General features: G+C 35.6%; 1 protein-coding gene across 1 annotated transcript in view; it reads right to left on the minus strand.

Annotated features, from left to right (window-relative positions):
* Positions 1-21,943, minus strand: part of CFAP206 (cilia and flagella associated protein 206) — a 31,826-nt gene that overhangs the window by 6,761 nt on the left and 3,122 nt on the right. The window contains exons 4-11 of the mRNA XM_058566659.1: positions 19,780-19,870; positions 18,126-18,314; positions 17,192-17,350; positions 15,891-16,099; positions 9,003-9,122; positions 7,714-7,912; positions 6,011-6,151; positions 3,839-4,032 (exon numbers count right to left, since the gene is read on the minus strand). Of these exons, the coding sequence (XP_058422642.1) occupies positions 3,839-4,032; positions 6,011-6,151; positions 7,714-7,912; positions 9,003-9,122; positions 15,891-16,099; positions 17,192-17,350; positions 18,126-18,314; positions 19,780-19,870 (1,302 nt within the window). The remainder of the gene's footprint in view (positions 1-3,838; positions 4,033-6,010; positions 6,152-7,713; positions 7,913-9,002; positions 9,123-15,890; positions 16,100-17,191; positions 17,351-18,125; positions 18,315-19,779; positions 19,871-21,943) is intronic.

Raw genomic sequence — 21,943 nt, forward strand, 5'->3', positions numbered from 1 at the left:
AGAGACTATTGAACAAATGGTCTGGGACAATTCACTACTCAAATGGGAAAAAATTAAAATTGGATCTTCACTCCCACCAGACACAAAAATCAAATCCAAGTGGATTAAAGACTCGAGTGTGAAAGGCAAATCCATATTTTTAAAAAAACAACATAGGAGAATATTTTTATGATCTAAGGATACATGAGGATTTCTTAAACAAGACATAAAAGTTCAAGACATGAAGAAAAAGAATGATGTGACACATTAAAATGAAAAACTTTTGTCTGTCAAGACACCACAAAAAGAATGAAAAGATAAGCCACAAACTGGGGGAACATATCTGTAAAATATATATCTGACAAAGAATTAATATCAAAAGTGTGTTTTTGAAAAAACACCTCCTACAAATCAATAAGAAAAAGACATATAATCCAATAGAAAATTTGGCAAAAGATATAGTCATTTCACAGAAACATATTGTTCAGGAATACATACATGAATGGCAAAAACTAAAAAGACAAGGAATGAATAACAACAAATTCATAAAGTAGTTACTGCTGTGGGGAAGAGAAAAGAGTGAGATTGGAAAAGGGTCCAGAGGGAGAGTTAAGAGATAATTTTCTTGTTATAAGAGATAGACACATGGGTGTTTGTTTTTTGTTATTTTTATACAGTGACACATCTTATATACCCTTTGGCTTGTATAAATATTTTACAATTAAAAGTTACATTTATTTATTTAAAATGAGTGGGACATACTTCCCCCATTTAGTTTTTTCTTTTCAGCCTTTTAGTTTTATTTTATCAGAACTGATATATAAGTGCTTTTTTAAAAAAGCCATCTTGGGGCTGGCCCGGTGGCGCAAGCAGTTACGTGTGCGCGCTCCGCTGCGGCGGCCGGGGGTTCGCTGGTTCGGACCCTGGGTGTGCACTGACGCACTGCTTGTCAAGCCGTGCTGTGGCAGCGTCCCATATAAAGTAGAGAAAGATGGGCATGGATGTTAGCCCAGGGCCAGTCTTCCTCAGAAAAAAGAAGAGGATTGGCAGATCTTAGCTCGGGGCTGATCTCCTCACAAAAAAAAAAAAAAAAAAAAAAAGCCATCTCACATACTGCTTTAGAAGTAAGCAGAATATAAAATATAACTAAAACTATTAAGTTTTATTAAGGCATAATTAATGAAACTACTAATGGTAAAAAAAAAAAAAAAACTAAGCAATTGGTACTTTTTATGGATGGGACAACCCAATATAATAAACATTTAAATTACCCCACAAATTATTTTATTATTTTAATGCATCCAGCTAAAGTCTTAGGAAGATTTTTTGGGGAATTTGGCAAAGTTATTAAGAAATTTACATGGACACATAAAGATTCATACATGAATATCTAAGACAATTTTGAAAAAATAAAAAGCAAAGGGAAGGGCTTGCCCTATCAGATAATATAATATATTACAAAGCAATAGTATTAAAACAGTATGGTGTCGGGGCTGGCCTGGTGGCGTAGTGGTCAAGTTCGCGCCTTCCATTTCAGCAGGCGAGGGTTCACAGGTTCAGATCCTGGGTGCGGATGTACGCACCACTCATCAAGCCATGCTGTGGCAGCATCCCATGTACAAAATAGAAGAGGATGGGCATGGATGTTATCTCAGGGCCAATCTTCCTCAGCAAAAAGAGGAAGATTCGCAACAGACGTTAGCTCAGGGCCAATCTTCCTCACCAAAAAAAAAAAAAGACCAAACAAAACAAAAAAACAGTATGGTGTCAGCGCAGAGACAGACAAATAGGCCAGTAGAACAGAATCAACAGCTTAGAAACAAACCCATTTCATATGAGAACTGTTAATACAATGGAGGTGGCATCATATTTAGTAGAAAAATCATACATTATTAGTAAATGATGTTAGGAAAACTGACTCACTACATGAAGAAAAATAAAATTAGAACTCTTTGTTATCTCCAGTGGACTAATGACCTAAATGTGAATAATAAATTAAAACAAAAGAAAATGTAAATGAACAACCTTAAGACAGTGAAGGATTTCTAAAACAAAACTTCCTAATCTTTAAAGGGAAAAATTAATAGCTACGACTACTTAAATTAAAGATATGTCTTCAATGAAGGATTCAACTGACAAAGCTGAGAGAGAGGTGACAGACTGGGAAAAGACATTTGCACATTTTATAATTGATAAAGGATTAATACTCATAAATTGATAAGGAACTCCTGCCAATCAACAAGTTAAAGACAGAAAGAGTAGCTCAGGAAACAAAACTGGCAAAAGTTATGAGCAGCCAATGTATCGAAAGGTAAACTTGAATGAGCAATAAATGTAAGAAGACATGCTGAACTTCACTATCAGAAAAATGTACACCAAAACAATCATGAGATTCCATTTTAAATTCATCACATTGACAAAAATTATAAACCCAGGGAACAGCAAGTGCTAGCAGGATTATGAGTAAGTGACAAGTCTCAAGGACTGGAGTTAAATTGGTCCAACCATTTTGACAGTAACCTGTCAGTTGAGCCAGAAGTTGTAGGCCTACCATTGGCCCACATACTAAACAGACCAATCTCTCTCCACAACAGGAGGAACCTAGAACGCTCTGGAGAATTGCCTCATCCAACAGGGCAGCTAGAGCGTGACATCAGCAGACGGGTGGCACCATGTCAGAACAAGAGCACTGGCTGAGCTGTCCAGGGTGCTGACTGCCCCAGCTGTCCCCTCCAACCACTCTGTCCTTCACTTGATCCCAGTCTTCTTGCCCAAGTGTTCAGACTACCCTCTGTGCCTCACTGTCACCAGACAGACCGTCCTCTTACCAGTCACTGCTTGGATCCCTGCCGACCTGGTCAGTCATACTCAAACCCACCTGCTTCATGGTCAAAATGTTGAAAAAAGTAACAAAACACAAACATTTAAACCATGTATTTCAGGGTTTTATTTTAGTGAGTTTGAAAGAGAGGAACTGAACAAGAGAGAGAAGAGACAGAAAGAGCAATTAAAAGGTGAACAATAAAAATGAGAGACAAAGAGGAAGAAAACAAAAAGGATATACAGCAGTAGAATGTGAGCCCCATGCAAGCAGGGATTTTTATCTATTTTGTTCACTGCTAAATCCTCCATGCCAAGAATGGTGCCTGGCACACAGGAAGTGGTTCTGTAAATATCTGCTCAATGAATTAATGAATAGGCACACCTTCAGATCCATTCTGAGGCCTTGCAGACTATTGCAATTTAAACTTGTTAAATTATTTTACAACTCTGAGTATAAGTTATCACCTATGTTATCTGTGCTAAGTGCCTTCAATTTTAGATAAGGAAAATACTGGAGTTTCAATTATTTATCTAAATGTAGTCTTTCTCTTTCAGATTTTTCCAGCCTAATTCATCAATTTGACTCCTTATCTTGTTTTCATTATTCTTTGTGGATTTCATTAGTTTCCATCTTCAGATGTGAATCCCTTTCAGATAACCTCAAAAGGCCTCCTCTGACCCTGTCTCTGCCTGGACTTGGGAACCATTCTACAACAAAATACAATTTTAATTAACTATACTTTTTGTGTTTTGAGGAAGATTAGCCCAGAGCTAACATCTGTCGCCTATCCTCCTCTTTTTTGCTGAGAAAGATTGGCCCTGGGCTAACATCTGTGCCCATCTTTCTCTCCTTTATATGGGATGCTGCCACAGCATGGCTTGATAAGCGGTATGCAGGTCCGTGCCCAGGATCTGAACCTGTGAACCCTGGGCTGCCGAAGCGGAGCATGCAAACTTAACTGCTATGCCACTTGTTTGGCCCCTAATTAACTATCTTTTAAATGTCATAAATTCTTAAAATCCCAACCCTGCTTACCTGAGAATACGGAATGAGGGTTTCCAACTGTTGATGAAGTTCCAGTAGCTGAATTAATTCTGCATTTTTTTTGGCTTTTTCTCTAATTAAATCAATATAATTTTCAGGATTTTCTGCAAATGAATATGCAGCATCTCTGGAATTGAAAGTGTAATACTTTTCTTTATATTTCAAAATTCCAATTGCTGGATTTCCTGAAAATTAAGAAAAGGAATTGAATTAGATATGAAATATTAAGTGAGTCTATGTTTGTAATACATCCATAGAACCATTCCCTATATATACTCCATTTTTAACATATCACTTTTTAAATTTGGCTAAAATGTTACAATTAACAATTTTAAATTATATATTTTCTTAAATTATATTTTATGTGAAATTCATATTAAATTAATTTTATATATTTTTAAATTTTAAAGTATGATTTTATATAAAAATATTTCACTATCCAGATGTTTACAAATACAAAAAAAAAGGTGTTTACAAATCTTTTATGAGAAACCACTTAGTTATCAGGCTGGTTTTTCAAATCTCTTTGAACTAAACCAACTACCATAAGCATTGTTTTAAAAATAATTCTGTAGGAACTACAAAACTGGGACGTCTTTTCCAAAATGCATATTTGCACGTTAGAAAGTATTTTCCACTGTGAAAAGATACTACATAAAATATGGATTATTAAATATATACGTAGTTTGTGGGAATTATATAGGAAATAGTAATACTGTCTTATTTATTTATTCAACAAATATTTATTGACTCTCTTCTTGGCACTGAGGATATAGAAGAAAACAAAGTCCCTGCTCTCAACAAATCAACAAATATACCACAGGCCAGAAAGCGATCAGTGCTCCAGAAAAAATATTAAAAATAAAGTAGGTTAAACACACAGTAAAAGGAAGAAGGGTGAGGCTGATATTTAAATTCATTGACCAGGGAAGGCTGAATAACACGAGGGAGCAGGGTATGTAGCTGTCTAGGGGACAGAACTTCCCAAGGGAAGGGAAGAGCAAGCGAAAAAGCTCTGAGGTGAAAATGGGCTTGGAATGTTCAAGAACAGCAAGAAGGCCAGCAGGGCTGGAGTAGTGAGCAGGGGAAAGAGTGACAGGCAATATGGTCAGGGAAGTCATCTGGAAAGGACCCTGACTGGTAAGGCACAGTATCACCATGGGATTTAAGCCATGTGGTCTGCTGTCCCACGTGGAAGGAGGGAAGTCCTACAGAATTTCTCTGAGGTAGTCCAGGTTGCTGCTGCCCAGAAAATGATGTAGTAAGTGGAAATAATGTAGGAAACAGAAATAAAAGTAGTCAGGACGAGCTTATTCAGAGAAGATTCTGAAACCCATAGCCCCACAAGCCCTTCTACTTTTCTATTTCTCTCTTTTTCTTAGAATCATAGTTAGAGGAAGCTGGAAGGGACCAAACAGACCTCCTGGTTGGTCCTTCTCCTTTTCCTGACACGGAAACTGAGGTCCACAGAAGGCATGAGATTTGCTGAAGGTTACTAAGTTCACTCAGTTCCCAGGTACAACTGGGACTGGAAACAAGGCTCTCCTGAATCTTAGCCCAAAGCTTTTTCAACCACATCATGCTACCTCCCATGCTACCTTCATCTCAATTTCTGATTTACTTTTTGTTTTGGAGACACTCTAGTAATATATGCATCATAGAAAAATTGTACTTGATAAAATATTGGCCATTTCCTTAGAGGTATCTGACTTACACAGAAACCCTGATCTATGTTCATGGAATGTAACCATAAAGTGACAAAGAATATTTTTTAATAAAAATATCAGTCAAATTAGTGTTGCTCTTTCAAGTAATTACTTTGGAAGATGATATATTTTAGTAATGCCATGTAACATTTCTGGAATCCTTCACTGGGCATATGAGTCATCCTTCTTTTATGAATTGTACCATCCATATTTCATTATACACACATTCCATCGCTTATCACTTGTGCTATAATTTCTTGTTTATGTCAGTCTACCAGATTATACTGTGAGCACTTCAAACATGAAGACTTTGTCTGGATCATCTTTGTAGCTCCTTTCTTTGTTCACCATCAGATCCCATAAAGTTGTAAAAAATGAATAAGTAAGTGACAATGACAGCACTTTATTTAAAGAAAAAATTGGGGAAGGGGGGGTAATATTATTTCCAATCCTATACCTGGAAGGAGAAGACCATCTGTTGTAGCAAATGTGTAAGCACAAAATCTCCGATATTGAATTAACAACTTATCAAAATTTGCTGTTGTTTCTGGGAAAAGCCATTCTACTTTTCTGAAATCCGCCGGATGTACTCTATCTTCTGAAATGAAAGAGGAGAACAAGACAAACTTTATTCAATGAGACGAGTAAACAACCCAAGGAAATAAGCAGAAGAGACTGGCTGTTATATAACTAAAATAAATACAGATCAACTTCATTCAAGATGGTGTAGCTCTTTATACTAGGTGGCAAAATACTTTGAATATGTTGCTTATATACTAACACTATTGCTTCTTGAAACAGTTGAGAATGTTCTGAGCAGAAAGAGTCACGGAAATATCTCTTAGTAACCTAATTTTGATAACAATATGTACAATTTTTGTGCTTTACACTTTAAAAAAATTCTTAGAAGTGTTGGTTCGTTTACCTATTTACATTTGATGATCAAATTGACTAAATTTTTTTACACAAATAAAACATGTATTTATAAAACATTGATCCCTGAGGTTCTCAGTTTTTGCAATCCTACCTACATTTCTTTGCCTGGCTCTATATCCAAAAAGCAGATACACAATGACTTTGTGGCCACAACTAGAAGTAAATGCATAATTTGGAGAAAATAAACCTTCCTTCTTTTTAACTGATACGCCTGAAAGCCCCAAACAGTGATGAGATGTGGCAAGTATAAATTAAATTATTTCAAAAGAACATTGGGTCTCCCAATTCACTGGAGCAGTAACTTGATAAACAGTGTTCTAGTGAATAAAAAATTTTGACGTATGGTGGGAAATGACACGTCTAAATTGGGTGCAAGTAAGCTGTCTTGCCGATATGGTTGAGTTTACTATCTACTTAGATATACTGTTTTAATAAAATAAAATGAGTAGGAAAAACTTTAACTGGAAGGATGTTTTTGAGTCTCTTTGATTTGTTTCAGATTTTATGTATGCTACTAGTCTAAGAATGGAAATTAAAGCTACATTTTTATTTTCCACTTTTATAAAAATCAAATTTGAAAAGGAAATTTAGAGAGTAAACTATCTAATTTCATTTTCTGGAAAAACTTTGTTTTTTAGGCAACAACTCAAGACCCAGACTCTATTTTGGCATTTCTCATGAATTTTAAGTTCTTTAAAACCGAAAAGACCAAAAAAGTAAAAAGAAGGTTATTGATAAAGACAGCCTTTCTATAAGAATCAATGCATCTCTTAAAGAGCCTAAAATAAGCTCAATTTTACAGGCATAAAATTTATTTATTTATAAATTTCAACCTCAGTCTGAGGTAGATACATGGCAAATATAATTTCAAAGAAATGGAGCTTTATTTATTTGCAAAAAACATAGCAAGGATTAATACCCTTTTTACTAAAAGTCAATAATAAAATCATTAAGACTGTAACAGAAACACAAAACCACAGAAAATCATTGTTAACCAAAACACTAACAATAACATTAAAAATGGTTATTGCTGGATAGGAAAATATTCAGTTTATATATTTTCTGTTTCCAACATTTTCTATAATGAACATTAGTACTCATAATCAAAAAAGACGTTCAATACTTTATCAGAAAGATATAACATGAAAACATTAAAACAAAAGAGTGACTTTATTCTAAATGTAATTTTAAAAGGAAGAAGAAATAGTGGATGATTTCTGTTACCCATATGTTCTTTCATTCTACACACATCAGTTTTCACAGTCACACCATCAAGAAGATCTTGCAGTACTTTCTCAGGAAGGAGTAGCTCATGAGCACCCAGAAATGGCTCAAGGTGAGTAGTTAAATTACTGAGGACACTAATCAAAACAGTTTCATCCTGAAAGCTGGTCCACAGATTGGAAAGTGCAATGAAGATGGGCTGAGGAAGAGAAAAAAAAAGTTCAAACTGTAACTTTAATAAAACTATAAGTCATTGTACTCTTAAAAATAAATACAACTTTTCATTTGTAAAGAAATTAATTCTTCCTTAAGACAAGTGCAAGTCTCATGAAGTTAGACAATAGAATCCAGATAGAAATTGGACTCATAAATTATGAGAAAATAAACTTGTATCTGAAACAAAGCATTTTATTTTGGTATGATTGTCATAAAGTTAATTTACTCAAAAAAGCCAAACACACTTGATCACCTAAAGTGAAAGATTTATGGATGCTCCACCTCAAAAGGTCAAGGAGAAAATACCTTCATTTTTAAAAAAAGCTAAATATGACTCATTATAATTAGATTTGCTTGGCTCAATCTTGATTCAAAAGAATCTGGAAAGTGTAGAGACATATCTTGGGGCATGTCTTGTGAGCTGCAGGTTAAAGACTTTTGGTCAGTGAGATAAATGTTTTTTATTCATATTAAAGGTGACTGACTTATAGAACAAACAAAAAAAATTAATCAGGCCCTACTTATAAATGAAACAACTTAGCCTTTTGTTTCTCGGTTTTTAAAACGAAATATTTGGAATGGTTACAGAAAATTATCAGAGCCTCAAAATGCCCTATAAAATACTGCATGTGCATCTTATACTTCTTCGGGGCTACCAGATTTGCCCATAAAGTGGTGCAGATAATTAGAAAGTCAGTATTAGTATAGGCCTGGTAAACAAAGTGATTATTATCTATCTTTGCAGAAAGGTCACAAGTTATATCACCTTTTTGCTGGAGGTAATTTCTAACTGGCTACTGTGAACACATTTTCAACACTGCACTATGGATTATTTTTGCTGCCAATAGCCAACATTTTAGTAGCAATCGCTTACCAAAGGAATCCTCTCATCCAACTTATAGCATACTATTACTATAAAATAAGCATAAAGAACAGGATCAACTTGTATAAAACTAATACTACATTTTTAGTAATAATTAATTAATAAATAATTCTAATTACTTCCTATTCCATTTTATAGAACTCAAAAGTATACTCTCCCTTAAAAAAGGTCAAAGTTGACAAATACGTACAAAGACTTGTGATGTTGGGACAGCCGTCTTTGATTTCACAGTCATTTTTAATTGTTCCAGCTGGGCTCCTAACTGCTTTACCATTACTTCCACTTCTTGAGCACAAGTAATTATATCCGACTGTGAAGATAACATAATTTGCATTAATATTTTTATAATTTCACTACAAAAATCATATGTGTTGTAACTCTACCTGCCCCCCCTCATCCCCTTAAGGTCAGCTCAGTGAGAGCAGAGATTCTGCTCTGCATGGTATCCCCAGCACCAAGAACAGTACTGACATATGGATGGTGCTCGGAGTATTTGTTGGATGGATGAATCTTTTGAAATACAATGGCTATAATTTTTCTCAAATGTTTACAGGTATTCTTTGATATCCAGTATAACTGCATTCCCAAGAAGCGGATCCTATGACACAGCTTTGTATAGCTGTTATTTTCCCATTCCTCAATGATAAAATTAATGAAGTGTTCCTTTGAAAACTATTTTGATACCAAGATTTTTAAAAATTACATTCAAAAATGAAGAAAATCTAATGTACGACTAAAATTTCGCTATGTTACAAACTATTATATCAACAAAAAAATGAAGAAAATCTTAAAAACAAAGCATTGGAAAAAGCATATTTCTGATACAACAATAGTAATCTGAAAGTAAAGTGCTAAATGCCAAATCTGAAATAATTACTAATATTTATTCTATGTGCTAAGCACCATATGAAATACAAGTATAAAAAGGGATAAGTACAAATAAGAAAACCAAGGTATAGAAGGTAAGTAAATTGCCCAAGGATATACAGCTAATAAGGGGTAGAATGGTTCTACCCCAGACCATCTGAGCCCAGAGCCCTGCTCTTACCTACTATATGCACTGCCTAAGATGTGGCCAGAAATGGCAGTGGTATAGGTTTATTGGTACAGTATAAAAGAGTGACATTTATTTGAAGAGAAAAAAAGTGCATTTGAGTTCTCAGATATCTGTGTGCTTTACTAGACTACTTTTAAATGACAAAAATAATTAATTTATAAGAAATAGAAAATATTATTACTGTATTTCAATTAAAAAATTTTTTATTCAATGTGCATCCTGTTTTAATCTTACCCATTCTACTCTTTAAGCATCTTCCCTCCTCTTGCTTTACTCTTCCATACAATATTATCTATCCTATCTAGTAGGTCTCTTGTCTACCCACAGACTATTTTTCCCTCTTGTTAGTTTTATTTTAGGAATCAAATATGAAAATGCAGTCTTTTTAGATTTGTGCAACAGCAAGAAACAGAAATAAATCTGCATATGTTCTCCAAAGTAAAAGTTACATTCAACACATAACACTTATTAAAACCTATAACTGAAGATACTCTAGACCTCTTCCCCCAAGCTATGTTTGCAGGGGCCATTCACAGATAGGCATGCAGAACTTCTTGATTTTTTTCTGATAATGTCCTAGAGTAATCACTCTGTTTACACTTTATCAAAAAGAACTTGTTTACAACTATGTAGAATTTAAGTTGTAAAGTTAGTCCTCACAAACGAATGGCAAGATATGCCCTGCTCACGGGTTGGAAGAATTAATATTGTTAAAAAGTCCATACTAGGCAAAGCAATCTGGATTCAGTGCAACCCCTATCAAAACTGCAATGGCATTTTTCAAAAAAATAGAACAAACAATCCTAAAATTTGTATGGAACTACAAAAGACCCAGAAAAGCCAAAGCAATCCTGAGAAAGAAGAACAAAGCTGATGACTTCACACTTCCTGTTTTCAAATGATATTACAAAGCTACAGTAATCAAAACAGTATGGTATTGGCATAAAAACAGACACATAGACCAATGAAATAGAATAGAGAGCCCAGAAATAAACCCACACATATAAGGTCAATTAATTTATGACAAAGGAGTAAAGAATATATAATGGGGAAAAGGACAGTCTCTTCAATAAATGGTGTTGGAAAAAACTGGACAGCCACATGTAAAAGAATGAAACTGGATCACTATCTTACACCATACACAAAAATCAACTCAAAATGGATTAAAGACTTGAACATAAGACCTGAAACCATAAAACTCCTAGAAGAAAACTAGGCAGTCACCTCCTTGACATCAGTCTTGGTGATGATTTTTTCGATTTGACACCAAAAGCAAAGGCAACAAAAGCAAAAATAAACAAATGAGATTACATTAAACTAGAAAGCTTCTGCACAGCAAAGGAAACATTCAACAAAATAAAAAGGCAACCTACTGAACGGAAGAAAATATTTGCAAATCATATAGTATTTGATAAGGGGTTAATGTCCAAAATATATAAAGAACCCATACAATTCAATGGCAAAAAAACACAAACAATCTAAAAGTGGACAGAGGATCTGAATAGATATTTTTCCAAAGAAGACAAACAGATAGCCAAGAGGTACATGAAAAAGTGCTCAACATCACTAATCATCAGGGAAATGCAAAGCAAAACCATAATGAGATATCACTTCACACCTGTGAGAACGGCTAATATCAAAAAGACAAGAGGGGTCGGCCTGGTGGCATAGTGGTTAAGTTCTCGTGCTCCACTTCAGTGGCCCGGGGTTCGCAGGTTCGGATCCCAGGCACAGACCTACGCACCGCTTATCAAGCCATGCTGTGGCAAGTGTCCCACATATAAAGTAGAGGAAGATGGGCACGGATGTTAGCCCAGGGCCAATCTTCCTCAGCAAAAAGAGGAGGATTGGCAACAGATGTTAGCTCAGGGCTAATCTTCCTCACACACATACACAAAAAGACAAGAAATAACAAGTTTTGGCGAGGAAGTGGAGAAAAGGGAACACTTGTGCACTGTTGGTGGGAATGGAAACTGGTGCAGCCACTATAGAAAACAGTATGGAGGTTCCTCAAAAAATTAAAAATGGTACTACCATATGACCCAGAAATTCCACTTCTGGGTATTTATCCAAAGGAAATGAAAACACTAATGAGAAAAGATATCTGCACCCCCATGTTCATTGCAGCGTTATTTACAATAGCCAAGACATGGAAACAACCTAAGTATCCATCAATAGATGAATGGATAAAGAAAATGTGGTATATACATATAATGGAATATTATTCAGCCATAAAAAAGAAGGAAATCCTGCCATTTCCGACAACATGAACGCACCTTGAGGGCATTATGCTAAGTGAAACAAGTCAGAGAGAGAAGACAAACATCATATGATCTTACTTACATAAGGAATCTAAAAAAAGTTTTTAAAAACCGAGCTCATAGATACAGAGAACAGATTGGTAGTTGAAATAGGCAGGGGATGGGGGTGTGTGAAACAGGTGAAGGCGGTCAAAATGTACAAACTTCAAGTTATAAGACAAGTCCTTGGGATGTAATGTACAGCATGGTGACTATAGTTAACAATACTACATTGTATATTTGAAAGTTGCTAAGAGAGTAGATCTTAAAAGTCTCATTACAAGAAAAAAAAATTTGTAACTATGTGTGGTGAAGGATGTTAACTAGACTTACTGTAGTGATCATTTTGCAATATATACATATACCAAATCATTACATTGTACACCTGAAACTAATTAATGTTATATGTCAATTATATCTCAATTTTTAAAAAGGCAGTTTCACTTAAGAGTAGCTGTGATGATGCAGTAAAAGGTATTAGTTTTATTAAATCTTGATCCTTAAGTACACAGCTTTTTAATACTCAGTGTGATAAAATGGAAAAGTACATATAAAACACTTCTACTACATATTAAAATGGGTAGTTCTCTCGAGGAAAACATTTATATGATTGAATTGCAAACTGAACTAGCCTCTCCTCCACAACAGTAGAACATCATTTTTACTTGAAGGAACAACTGACAAACTATGATTTTTGAGTCTTAGCTATTTGGCAGATATTTTCTTTAAAGTGAACGAAATGAGTCTGCCACTCCACGAAAACAATAGTTTTTGTTGCCAATGATAAAATTCACATTTTGAAAAACTTGTATCTGCTACCATGAACTTGACAGCATCCTGACACTTAAAAAGATATTTCTTATGAGATTGTTGGTAAAAAAAATAATAAAGTTAGTCCTCTAGGAATGCTTGCTATCACTTAAAAAAAAATTTCTTTTCAGCAGTCAAAAAATACTTGGGGAAAGCATGTGATCCCAGCGTTCTGCTTCTCCTCCCCCTCTCCCTTTTTAATTTATAAGTTCCTCGTATTTTGTTTCATGGATGTTTTTCGACAAGTCTAAAAAAAAGACACAAATTCCACCTAACTGATTTTTCACTTGCATTATCAGGAAAAATCAAGAAGTCCTGTGTTGTCTCTTCTGTGAATGAGCCCTGCAAACATCACTTGGGGAAGAAAGTCTACAAAAGCCTTTCTTAAACATTTTAGGAAATGTTACGCGTTGACTATTCCTTGCATAATAACAGTAAGCAGCTTTCTGTCTTTGGTGACTGCCTTGCTCTTCAGAAGCCCACAGAGGATGGAATTCTGTTTTCTCAGCTAATCCAGTCAACAAGACTGTGATCGCCCCTCCCTTTTCTCTTCCAGAATATCTGAATTTGTTCACTGCAGCCGATAAAGTCCTGAACAAAATAAAATAAAATAATTCACTATCTTATCTAGGCTATAAGTGGATTTTTAAAATGTTTGCATAAACAGAATGTAGCATTGGCAAAAGAAAAAAATTTTTAACTAAAAGCAATACTTCAAGAAATTATATAATTAATAGACTAGATAATTAGATTTAATAGATTAACAGATTATTAGATTTAGGAATCTAAATTCAAATAATGTGACTTTAAAAAAGATAGCCCTAGATCTCATAGATAGGAAAAAGTCTCAGCTAAACAGAAATTAACATATTTTATAACCTAGAGATAATACTGGTTAAACCAATATCCATTCTGTAATACTCAACCTTAACTGTAACCAAGGTAGACTGATGGGAGAAGACTGAATAGTTAAAAAACACAACAAAAAGACACACTGATTAAGCAGCCAAGAGTCAGAAGATTACGAGAGCTCATCCAGACCCTGACTGAAGTTAGTATGAAATAGTCATGAAGAGTCCTAAGATCAGAGTGTTAACTTTCTCAATATGAGCAGCAAAGGGCTTGGAAATGAGATATTATCTAGAAAAATAAGAGCTCTTCAGCTTGGGCCCCTACCGAAACGAAATCAGAGCTGTTGTGCTAAAGCCCTAACAACGATGATGGCAATAATAAACATCACTGGCGGCAGCGTCGTCATCACCATCATCATCAATTTATTGAGCTCTTACTATGTGCCAAGCACTGTTCTACCTTATGTACATAGTAGAGACTACCAATAACCCCATTTTACAGATGTGGAAACCAAGGCACACAGAAGTTAAGCAACTTCCTCAAAGACAGATTTAGTAAGTGGCAAAGTCAGGATTGGAACCCATGCAGTCTGGCTGCAGAGCCCGCACTCATCACTTATACACTCTACTCACTGTCCCTCTAGCTCTGAGAGTGAGAATTCCAATGAGAATTTCAGACTGTAAGTTAGTTGGTTGAATATAATTCACAATTAAAAGCTGTGAGAAGATACTATATAATGATATCTCTTCTGAACACAGATAACAAAAGTAAATGTGAGGTTCTATTCCTGTGGACCTGTATGCACTTCAAGATAAACTGACTGTAAAATCTCTTAGTATCTAACTAGTTACATAAGGCTGAGAGCCACAAGTCAATCTTAGGGGAACATCGACCCTAAAGAATGATTTGGTTTGGAAGAGTTGATTTAGAGCCCTCTCTTCTGAAGGCAATTACATAGTGGGTCAGTTGTGAGGATCACTCCTCATTTGCTGCAATGAAGTCATGTCATCTGGATATTTATCTTTCTACTCTCGGCAGTGGAGGTAAGAAGAGAAGACAGACCAAGTACACCAAAAGTAATATCAAGTCATTAAGATACAAGTCAAAAAGAAAGAGGACCAGAATACATCCTGTTCTACCCCTTAAGACATTAGTATTCACTCATACAAAAGACAGCTCCACTGATCCTGAGTATTATGGGTATTGGAAAGTAGAGGCTGTGTAAAGTAAACAGTGATCCATGGGATGGATGTGTTAACTCAATGGGGGAATCCTGTCACTATGTGTACATATACCAAACCATCATGTTGTACATTTTAGACATCTTACAACTTTATTTGTGACTTACATCTCAATAAGGCTGGGAGGAAGAAACAAAAAAAAAACAGCGGGAACACAGCTTTCTGTCAAGATGTAGTTAACAAACTGTGTTCCCTGGAACCCTAGGGTGGCATGGGGATGTTCTTTGGTGAGAAGCTCTTCCAATCCTTTCATCTAAATACCTGTTTTATACTTTTAGGATTCTGAGTAAGCTTCCATCTGAAAGAAAGTGCTCTCTGCTCAAAAAAAGTTTAAAATCACCACTTCACCATATGTTCCAACTCTTTGGGGATATTGTTTGGCTTGTTCATTATATCTAAAAACATCAGAAATAAAAATCTTTTCTACCAATTTTTACAGTAAGAATAATTACATAAAAATTATTTGAGTGCCAACTACCCACCAAACAACACGTTAGACACTTGCTCTGAATTAAAACAAACAGTGCAGTATTACCTACACACACATCCCACTGCTTAACTATAGCATGGTAACAATCATGCTACTGAGCACCAACGAGAATAGACAACTATATAAAATCAATATATTTTCATTAAAATCGAAATCCAACTTCCCCATTTCTATTTCAGTTCCTGGTCCTACAGATGCAATATAAACCGTGCAGTTATTAAGGTCACCTCCTTTATCAGTGACCTCATCCTACCTTTTGTTTTAGCCCCATAATATATAAAGAGGCTGTATTCTATGGAAAAGGCCAGATCTTACGACATTAACTCACCAAAATGATCTGAAGGAAGATCTCGTATTGCCGCACATTATATAGTGCTTCTTTTAGCATATACGGCTGAAGTTCCTTACTCATGAGCGGGTTCTTGCTTACTTTCTCAAGGATGGCCGTGTAGCGGTATGCCTGGTCCTGGGCAATCTGAAGTTGGGAGTCAATATGCTGAGTGGTGGCTGGGATTGCTTCACGTAGAATAGCTGGCACTGTTTTAAAAGGTATATTAAGAAAGACATGAAGGAATCTAAAAAGAATTAAGAAGAAAGAGCCTAGAAAGTGGTCATATTTTGAACATTAGGTAGGTATTTTTCTCAACCAAATTAATAATAATAAGGCACATATTTCACGGGTCCTGCACCATGAAGGAAAGAATAAAAAAAAACCTGTCCAAACAAAAGATATTGTCAGAATGACAACAGTTAGAACAGATCAGCTCTTGCCACTAAAATACAGAAGAGTTGAAAGAATAGGTAGGCTCTGGTATCACATGTGGCTGACCGCGGGCCTCTAAAAAAGGCCACTCTCTCTCCCCTTCTGTATATCTTCTTTTCTATTTGTAAAAAAGAAAAAAAGGTGTATGACTTAAGAAACTCATCGGGATACTGAAAAATAATAGAATAGTCTAGCAAGATAGGACAGTTTATGAAGAATGGGAATTTGACTTTTTAGAACAGTTTTTAAAATGCAAAAAATTACTGTATTGTACCAGATCAGTGATCTGGTAAAAGACGCTAACCCCTTATCAGGGGGCCTATATGCGCACCCAATTCATAAGGAAGTTACTGTTACTGGTAGGCCCTTGATCAAATATTTCATGAGTACTTTCGCACTATAGATAAGGAATGCACTAAGTATGTAACAGCAGAGTAAATGCTCCTGAATTTACAGATTTGCAGATGTCTCCTCTTGGACCTCTCATTCCATTAACTGCATCAGCAACTGTTCTTGGGATGATTTTTATGTTTTAAATCACTGAGTTTTACTCCGTTTGGTTATCTGACTTGGAGTAAAGCACACAAAGCCCCACTGAACTGGGAGGCTGGCCTCTGGGCAGCCCCTCACTGCTTTCACTGGTTCACTCTCCCATACTAGCTTCACTGAACACAAAACTTAAAGTCTTACCCCAGCAAAATTAAAAATTACTCTACATTATGAACAGTACCTAAGGTACAGTCAAAGCTTTGTAGCTTAGCCTTAAATCTAAGAATGCCAGCGGTGTATTGGGTATTATTTTCCTCTTGTGCAAGTTAAATTTTAAACCTGCATAACCTATAGGATTAACCTAATGATACACCTACAGTCATCAACGCCTCCTCCTCCCTTTCCACAGTCGCGGTTAAATAAACGAATTCCAGTGACAATCATGGTGAGTTCTTTCAGCTGGCGCTCTTTGTCCTTCTTAGAAAGAGTTAGAAATGTCCCAAGCTCAGCCTGAGGAAACACACTCTGCAGGGCCGCTAAAACAAACCATAAAAAGGACAACAAAATAGTAGAATAAAGGTAGAATTTAAATCACAAGTTTCTTTCAGCAGAAAGTTAAGAGGCCTGTCTTCACAGGATTACTTATAGGATTTTTTACATTTCTGATACCTGATTCTAGAATACACAGCAAAATTTATCATATACCAAAGCTGGGCTACTGAAATTAATTTCAATAAATTAATAATTATAATTAACTAATAAATTAATTTCAATAATTAAGCACCCATCAGTAATTTTTTGGCAATGGGCATTAAAACAAACTTTCTAATTAGGGCTCCGAGTAGAAAACTCGATGCTTTAAAATAATTATGAGAGAAATCCACAGGAAGGTTAGAGATCTTGCCTATTCCTTATCCTAAAGTATGAAAGCGGCAAGTATCTCCTGAGGATAAAACAGTGTCCTTTTCCAACATCCATTAGGCGAGACTCAATTCCTTTCACCAGTATGAAATCTCCCTTTCCAGCAGTCCTCATCACCCAATCAGCCTGGTACTCTTAATCATACTGCCAATGTTTCTCTAATGAGGAGTAACACGTCCCTAGATACATACAGCTCTAAGAAAGTTAACAATATCCACATTCCAGAGGTGCTACTCGAGTTTTAGATTTGATACTAAAAGGAGTCTGGGTAAGTTTTAACCTCTTATTTGTGCTGATATTTTTTTCAGATAAAAAGGAAACTTCATATTTTATAAGATACGATGTTCATATATTTGCACTTATGGAATGGAAATTGTGTCTATTTTTTACCTGTTGCCTCTCTGACAACCTTGATATCTGTAGGGGATCCGAGCCCAGAGCGCAGTAACACGTAGCTGACAATCTTTCGGTAGAGGCTTTCCAATTCTTCTCTGGCACATGCTCTGTTATCTGTAATTTCTCTGCTAACAGAGCCTAATCTAGACTCCAGGACCCGGTGATGTTCTTCAAGAAATTCCTCTAAAATTGGCAAAGGACAATATTCCATATATTTGATACTTAGGATTCTTCTCACATAAGAAAGTAGGACCAGACAAAAAAATGGCGTGGGTATGGTAATTCTACTGCACAAAAACAAATATTTTCTTAACATGTAGTAATCAAAATAAAAAATAAACAGTGGCCAGAACGTAACTTCAAGAAAAAAATTTAGTAGGAAAGATTTATTACAGTGATATAAATGGCATACTTTGTCAAAACACATATGACTTTAAGCAGACAATCCAAACAGTAATATCAGGGCTAAAACATCCCAATTAAGCAGAAAATATACAAGATAAGTTATAACTTATAGTTAACATATAGTTAAACACATAAATACATGTACTATAAACATGTACGCTATACGTAAGTATATGTAGTATACTATACAGAAGCACATATAAATATACATATATAGTGTAAATAGTCCCGTTCAATTGTATGTATTTCTGTTTTAGTTCTAGATAAATTTCCTTTGAATAGCATTACTGATAATATGATGGATCAAGAAGTGTATCCTTCTCCCTTCTTCCTGTGATACGACGAGGTCTAGGCTTAATTGTGGCAGAAGCCACAATTCATAAGCAGTACAATTCTTGCAACTAACTCAATAAGACACCCTATTTTACTATTACAAGGGCAATAATTAACATATCAACCACGCACAGTTCATATCTATAATATTACCACAAAAACAACTCAAACTTTTTGCAAATTAAGAAAATCTGAATCACAATGTCATCATCAATTCCATGATTATTTATTGCTTTAAAATTTCATCATTATTAAGCCAAAAAGCAAGATACATGATTTTACATGTGTAGCATAACTGAAAGTTCAATACACAGAGGGAAAAAAAGAAAAGACAACAAAAATCACCAAATGGTTAAAAATGGTTTCAATACAGTGAGGTAGATGCAGTCTAGTCTATACAGGAATTTATTTCCTTTTTCTCTTGTTTCCAGTTTGTCTTTAATGTATGCATCAAAAAACTATTCACATAAGGAAATACGTTCTAAACTTAAATTTCCCATCATTCACTTCATTTTTGGGTAGTTACATAATTTACGTAGGTATTATAAGACAATAATATAAACCCGGAACAAAAAAAATCAACAAATTAAAAACATTTAACTTTAATGGGCTGGTTGTTTTAATTTCTAATTATTACATATTAGTGGTGTAACAGTTAAAACTCAATAGACTTGGAAACATAATTATTCTGGGCATAATAATTAGAATTTACTTTTAACACTCACAAAGGCCTTTGGTGTTTTTCTCATTTAGCATTTCCAACATTATCATATTCTTTAAAGTTGGAAATAATTTCAAAAGATAGACAAAAAAATTAAATTTTTCATTGTCAACTAAATGAAGTCCTTATTACTAAAATATAATATGAATCTTTTTAAAAAGGCTATCAAAATAGGTAGATATATGTTACCTCGACTTGTATAATTCATGTCAAAGTAGACTTGCATCTTAATGGTGTCCAGGGATGGATTTTTACTATCCAATAGCCGAGTCACACAAAGCTAGAAAAGAATACCCCATGAATGCTTCTAGTTACATATTCCAAAACAATTAGAAGTATTTCCTAAAGCCATTTTGAAAAATAAAGGGAAACATCAAAGCAATAGTTTCTGATATTTATCTACCAATAACTCCTTTTATTATTATTTTTCCCTTTGAGGACTTCATGCTTTATAGCTTACCCAACCAATACCATTTATTAAGTAATAAGTTATTTCCCCTGAGTTAACCAATGTCACCATACCCAGGTGGCTAATAGTCTAGTTGAAGGCAAGAAACTTGACATTTTGGTTGGTCTATGCGATCTGAATGTGAGTAAATGTTCCACGAAGCTTATGCTCCTATCTAGAGCTCTTCTAGAGTTCCTCATTACTATTTATTCGAGCCTTGAACAACACTCCTTCTTTGCTGTATGCCAGAGGTCACATGCATTTTATAAAAAACTGCTGCAGCTACCCTCTTCTGCTCACAAAATTTCTCTGCCTCTGCCTTCTGTTTCAAAATTTCTTCCCCTGGTCTGTTTTCTCCTATTTGCCTCCCACCCCCCTAAATGGCTCATTCTCCTTCTCTGCTTTACCCCTTTAGATTAGATGATCACCCTGGATCTTTCTTTTCTTCTCTCTTCTCTTTTCCATCACCCCACCCCTCTCGTTCCCGTCTCACTCCCTAGGCTTTATATCTGTAGCTGGCAGACACATGGGCAGCATTACCCTCAACCACCTCCCGAGAGCACCAACCCTGCTTTCCTGGGAAGAGGGAGAAGAGAATGCAAGAGTGAGGACTGGACACTCTGTTTTTACGGAATCTGTGCACCTGGATCCCTCCAGATAGAGAAGTACTGTTCTAAACACAGACTTTACAAAGATCAGCTCATCCACGTGATTTTCAATTGAGAAAGGAAATAATCTTTGTCACTTGAATTATGATATATATTGACAGTAAATGTACCTGTCACATTAAAAGTATATTGAGCTAGATTCTTTCCAATTTAGTTGAGTTAGAGGAGAAAAGAAAAACTCTTTTTGAGCCACAAAAGGAGAAAAATGTATTCTGCCCCTCCTTGGTTATCCTCCATGGCTTTCCAATAAAATTTCTGACTGATCATAGTCGTTTTCCCTACTGCTAAGAATAGGCTTTATGCCACATTTAAACTCAGCAAAGAAAGACCCAGCTCTAGGCTGCCCTGGAGAAGCACCAAGTCTCTACCGCATAGTCACCCTAACAACACACTCCCCAGCGGCAGCTTCCGAAGCTCTTCCTGACCCCTCCAGCACCTGCAGACAGGCCTGTGCTCCACTAATTGCTGGCTGTGAGAGAAGATGGGGATGATCAAAATTTTCTCTGCCATTTATTTGAGCCCAGAAAATATCCATGTACAAGTTTGGGGGAGCTTGCTTCAAGTCCTTTGTGTGAAGGAGGGAATTCAAATCATTAACCCCAGGAGAAAAAAAATTAATGTTGAATTTTTAGGAAATACATTTAGGAATACTTAGAAAATAAATATTTAAACACCTATCTTCAGTGAATCAAACTTAAAACATACGAAAAGGGCCGGCCCCATGGCTTAGTGGGTAAGTGCGCGCGCTCCGCTGCTGGCGGCCCAGGTTCGGATCCCAGGCGCACACTGACGCACTGCTTGTCCAGCCATGCTGAGGCCGCGTCCCACATACAGCAACTAGAAGGATGTGCAACTATGACATACAACTATCTACTGGGGCTTTGAGGAGAAAAAGGGAAAAAAAGGAGGAGGATTGGCAATGGATGTTAGCTCAGGGCTGATCTTCCTCACCAAAAAAAAAAAAAAAAATTAATGATGTCTGAAGTTCCTGCCTTTTTAGTTCTTAAAACTGGTTTCCAGGCACATCTACTTGATTTCTAACTATGAAATATTTTGCTTTGGCTTCACTTTTTCCTTTAGAATTGAAAAACACAAATTACATTGAATCAAAAATTATATGAATTTCAATTTAGTACTGTATAATTTTACAGCATATGACAAGTCAGTTAATAATGTTCTCAATGTAATATTAGATTAATAACAAGATGTCTCGAAAATACAGTGGCAGACACTGATA

The sequence above is a fragment of the Diceros bicornis genome, chromosome 23 (assembly GCF_020826845.1).
Source record: "Diceros bicornis minor isolate mBicDic1 chromosome 23, mDicBic1.mat.cur, whole genome shotgun sequence".
In the NCBI taxonomy this organism is placed as follows: Eukaryota; Metazoa; Chordata; class Mammalia; order Perissodactyla; family Rhinocerotidae; genus Diceros; species Diceros bicornis.